The sequence below is a fragment of the Terrapene carolina genome, unplaced genomic scaffold (assembly GCF_002925995.2).
Source record: "Terrapene carolina triunguis isolate 2854851 unplaced genomic scaffold, T_m_triunguis-2.0 Scaffold423, whole genome shotgun sequence".
NCBI lineage: Eukaryota > Metazoa > Chordata > Testudines > Emydidae > Terrapene > Terrapene triunguis.
This window is the reverse complement of record NW_020664774.1, coordinates 968326-973096: the sequence shown is the minus strand read 5'-3', so window position 1 is coordinate 973096 and position 4771 is coordinate 968326. Positions and strand designations below refer to the sequence as shown.

Below are 4771 nucleotides of genomic sequence, written 5' to 3'. Positions count from 1 at the left end.
GGGGAAGTGTTATTCACTCCTTCACATGACATAAGAACTGGGGTCACCTGATGAAGTTAATGGGCAGCAAGTTTAACACAAACAAAAGGAAGTATTTCTTCACACAACACACAGTCAACATGTGGAACTCGTTCCCAGGAAATGTTGCAAATGACAAAAGCATAACTCGGTTCAAAAAGAATTAGATAAATTAATGGAGAACTGGTCCAACAATAGCTATAAGCCAAGGTGGTCAGGGGTGCAGCCCTATGGTCTGGGAGCCCCTAAGCCCCTGACTGACACATGCTGGGAGTGGACGACAGGGGATGGATAAATCAATAATTGCCCTGTTCTGTTCATTCCCCCTGAAGCACCTGGAATTGGCCACTGTTGGAAGACAGGAAACTAGGCTAGATGGACCACTGGCCTGACCCAGTATGGCCATTCTTAAGTTCTTATATTCTTAGCATAGGGCCATAAACAGATCCCTGAGAGATCCCACCTGAAACAGCGTCAGTCACACTCAGGGCAGCTCCCCCTTCTCACAGCAATCGGCTCAGGCTGTCTGCAGACTCAGGCATGTGGGCGTTGCTGGTAACTCTCAGGTTACTCTCCTATCTGCATCTCAAGCTGCCCCCAGACAGTGCAAAGTTTCACTAGTGGGTGGACGGAGGAGGAAGAGATGGGGGGGCGTCCCAATGGAAGGGGGGGGGTCAGAGTGACATCAGGAGAGTGGTGATGAAGAGAAGCATGAAGCTGCTGAAGGAGGGTCTGGCATCATTCGTCCCTGAGGTGCAGTTCCCCATGGTGCTGGCTTGGCTCCCGGAGCCAATGTGCTCCCATATCCATTCGCCATAGGCCACCGTCCGGACATAGACACCAGGATGATTGGGCTGGCCACAGCCTTCCCCCCAACTCACGATCCCCATCAGGAACCAGGTCCCATTGTGGTCACATGCCAGCGGCCCCCCAGAATCACCCTAGAGGGGCAGAGAAATTGGGATTAGTAAGGCCCCCCCAGCCCCAAGTATCCACAGCTCAGCCCCTTGGAGCTCTAGGCATATGGACCATCCCAGGGCCCCACCCACATATTTTTGCCACACCCACTTGAGAAGTGAAAGGAGCATTGTGCCCCTTCCCCCCACCTTTCCCTGAAGGAGGCATTGGTGGCAGAGGTGGGATCCCTAATACATTCACAGCAGAAAGGGTGGCTGTGTTCTTCTGCTCCTGCCCTACACAGAGAACCCTGCTTGGGATGGGCTGGAAGGGCTCCCCAGAGCAGTAGGGCTGGAAGCGTACAGCTTCCATAAAGATGCATGCGGTATTTTCCCATCTCTGAGCAATTGGCTTAGGCTCTCTGCAGACTTGGGGAGGCCCCGGTTACACTCTAGCCACATTCTCACTCTTTTCTATCCATCTGCAAAGACTTGACTATTACTTTAAATAAAAATGAAGCTGGGGCTCTGCCCTAATCACGGGACTCCAAGAGCTGGGGCCTAGGCATGGGACTGTGAGTCCACATGGATCTAAAAGCCAGAGCTGCTCCTGCCTGCACGAAGGAAGTCAGACTGTGGAACTGCACAGCTGCAGCAGCCGTTCTACACACTGCAGGCCCTACATGGCGATAGGGAGACGCACTGGGGCTCACGTGCATCCAGCCGACCCAGAGCCCTCTCTCACCTGGCAGGAGTCCCTCTGCCCTTCAGCGTAGCCAGCACAGATCATGTCGGGTTTGACGGGGTCCCTGCCGATGTTCGGGGCTGGGTCGATGTTGTAGAGGGTGTTGCAGGCTGCAGTGTGGATCAGCTGGACCTGAACCTCCTGCAGCGTCTTGGGGGGTGGAAGAGAGACTGGGGGGGGGGAGAGAATCAGGGTACTGGATCCATCACCTCCTGAAACCCACCCCCATGCCTGACAATTTCCTGTCCCCATCTACCTCCCCCACCCACTCTCCTCCTCTCTAGCCATCTCTCCACTCCATCCCCTCCACCCATATCTACCGCGCTTGCATCCATTCCCCACCTCCACCCAGCTACCGGACCTGCACTGACCCCCAACCATAGAACCAATCTGTGCAGCGCTGCCCCTAAAGGTGGTTTCCTCTGCGAGGATTGAACCAGGGACCATCTGTATCTAAAACAGAAGGTTCCCAACTGAGCCTTGTGGATCAGTTGCCTCATAGCTGGCTGTGAGGGATACAGCCGATCCAGGGCACCCAGCTGGCAGGGGGCAGTAGAGAGCTGGGCGGGGATTATTGCAAGATGCTGCAGGAATCACAGGGCTCCAGGAGCACGGGGCTTCAGGCGCAGAGTGATAGCGCCTCCTCCTGGGGGATGGTCTTACCCTCAGAGTCTATTCTCCCCCAACCAGTGACCCAGCACACGTGGTTGTCAGGGAAGGAGTCGGAGGGGCCTGGCAAGCAGACGGGGAGAATTTCACTGGTGTATCGCACTGGCTCTGTCAGCTGCAGTAGGGCGATGTCGGCAGACTTCCACGTGGTGCTGTAGTTGGGATGGACAAAGATCTGGCTCACGAGGGATGAGATCCGGCACCGGGAGGGATAGGAGAGCTGGTATTCCCCCAGGTTCACACGATAGGAAGAGGCAAGGTCAGATCTGGGAATGGTGGAGAAAAGGATGATCAAATGGATTGCAAACTTGGCCAAAAATGCAGCAGGGTCTGGGGCAGGGCAGCTAGGGACCAGGCGCACAGCTACACCGCATGGGGTGGCTTGCCTGCATAGATCCAGGCAGGACGTCTGTCTGTTGCACCGGTCCCTACCCGCCCCAGTTACTCACAATTGGAAGCAATGAGCTGCTGACACAACCCACTGGGCTGAGATGAGCGACCCACCACAGAAGTGGTGTCCATTGTGCTGGATGCTGACCTGCCACGGCCACCGGCCCCTTGGGGCGTCCCCGCCCCCAACAATTCGGCCGGAGATTCTGGGCTGGCCGCACCCTGGAGGGGAACAGCATTGACATGGGATGAGCAAAGAACCAGGAGTCCTGACTTTCAGCCCCTCTCCCTCCCTGCTCTAACCCACTAGACCCCACTCCCCTCCGAGAGCTGGGGATACAACCCAGGAGTCCGGGCTCCCAGCCTCATTCTCATGGCACTAATCCAGGGCAGGTAAGGATGGCATTTTGAAGTGTCTTACCGGCCTGTTTCCAACTCCCTTGAGCACCTAGAGAGTGAAGAAAGAGAAGGGAAAGATATTAATGTGTACGTGTTGGGGGTGGAGGTTTATGCACAGGCATTGCTGGAATCTAAGAAGGTGTGTGGAGGGGAATAAGTTCCACCTATAATTCCCAAGCTCCGCCCATTGCCCCAGAACAGCCCTGCCATCCTCAGTGCCAGCAAAAATTCATAGCTGTGTTTCTATTTGATTTACCACTAGTAGGTTCAAGAATCAACACTCCCCATTGATCTGAGTGGGGCAGCTCAGGACTGAATGCACCAATCCAGGCTAGATGGGCTGGGGGGGTATATGAAGGGTCAAGGGCTTGGATCTCCTTCTTATTCACAAGCCCAATTCCCTCCCCCACAACCCATATCTCGCTCACCTCCCCCTGGGGCTGGACCCTACATCCCCACCCCACACTCACCCTGCAGCAGGGTCATCGCCAGCAGTGCTAGGGCCAGTGGGGAGCAGAGACGCCCCATGGTTCAGCCTTCCCTAGGCCTGTTTTGGCTGCATGCAGCTGCCTCCATTGCTCCGACCAAAGACTGACTGGGGAATAAAAGTTCTGGGGCAGGTTTTTATGGACACCTGTGTGCCCCTCCCTAGATCTATAGAGAATAATGGGGACTGATTTCCTGGTAACCCAAGCAAGGAAATAAGTGCTACTAAATTCAACGTGCTGAACAGGTTGTGACTGCTTTGATTCTGCTCTGCCTGGTGTCACCCCAGTACGGGCGTCCTGGAAAACCAAACGAAAACATGCAATGGCCGAGGTCACTGTGTCGAGGCCTCCAGTGATTTTCACTTCCCCGTGTGATTGCCAACTGAGTGTGCAAAGCAGAGAGAGCCAAAAATAGTACCCAGGAAAGTGAGACGGTTCTCATGGAGTGAAAATTATGCTGGCTTTGGGGTTATTGTTGAGTTGTGGTTATTGGGGCATTTAGGGCAAAGGTTATTATGGGGATTGGGGATAAGGGTATCATGGAGTTAGGGTTATCATGGGGTTCGGGCTAAGTAACATTATCTGCCCTGTTGCTTGGACCGTGTGGCACTTCTCCTAGCATCACTCTAGATTTGGAGGATCTGTCCCGTATGTCTTGCAAATTCCAGTTGATGCTGTGAAGTCATTATGATGAAATTGTTGTGGTGTGGAGAGCTTCCATGTGGAATATGACATTTCTTGACGGGGAGGGCTGGCTCAGCAAGACTATGTACAACGGTCACTTGTTAGACCCTAAAAGGTCATCCATTCAGGCCGAAACAACTTGGAAATTGGGTTTGCTGAGGCTGGCAGGATCTATCTTTACAACTGCGCTGCAAGGAGGGAGAAGAGGAAAATCAACCAGGGGAGAACAAAGAAACCAGGTGTTGGGACAGGGACACATAACGTGGAGGGAAGACTCACAGGAGTAGGACACTGTGGGCAGAAGGAGGGAAGAGCTAGGAAGGAGAGGGGAGGAGAGGAGCATGCTTTCATTGCTGTTTAACTGTGGACTAGCCAAGGTCAGTGGTAAAAACACCATGATCTGGAAGAAAAGCTATGAGCTATGTATGAAGGATATGGGGTACTCCAGGGGCTCTGTCTAAAACGAAACGACTCTCCCTAGC

The 4771-nt window shown here is 53.9% G+C and overlaps 1 protein-coding gene across 1 annotated transcript; it reads right to left on the bottom strand.

The window, feature by feature from the left end:
• Positions 1–692: 692 nt before the first annotated feature.
• On the bottom strand, positions 693–3603 carry LOC112115258 (serine protease 27-like). Its single transcript, XM_024212293.2, has 5 exons — positions 3588–3603; positions 2778–2940; positions 2323–2594; positions 1660–1829; positions 693–959 (listed from the first exon to the last, which is right to left on the bottom strand). Exons 1-5 carry the CDS (start codon positions 3601–3603, stop codon positions 693–695), a joined length of 888 nt encoding a protein of 295 aa, XP_024068061.2.
• Between the last annotated feature and the right edge of the window lie 1168 nt (positions 3604–4771).

What these genes read in the sequence shown, in the direction of transcription:
- LOC112115258 (XM_024212293.2), bottom strand. An exon ending in GGGGAGAATAGACTCTGAGG is followed by an intron (nt 1,830 to 2,322) that starts GTAAGACCATCC and finishes CCCCCCCCCCAG; the next exon opens with TCTCTCTTCCACCCCCCAAG. An exon ending in GGCAGAGGGACTCCTGCCAG is followed by an intron (nt 960 to 1,659) that starts GTGAGAGAGGGC and finishes CTGCCCCTCTAG; the next exon opens with GGTGATTCTGGGGGGCCGCT.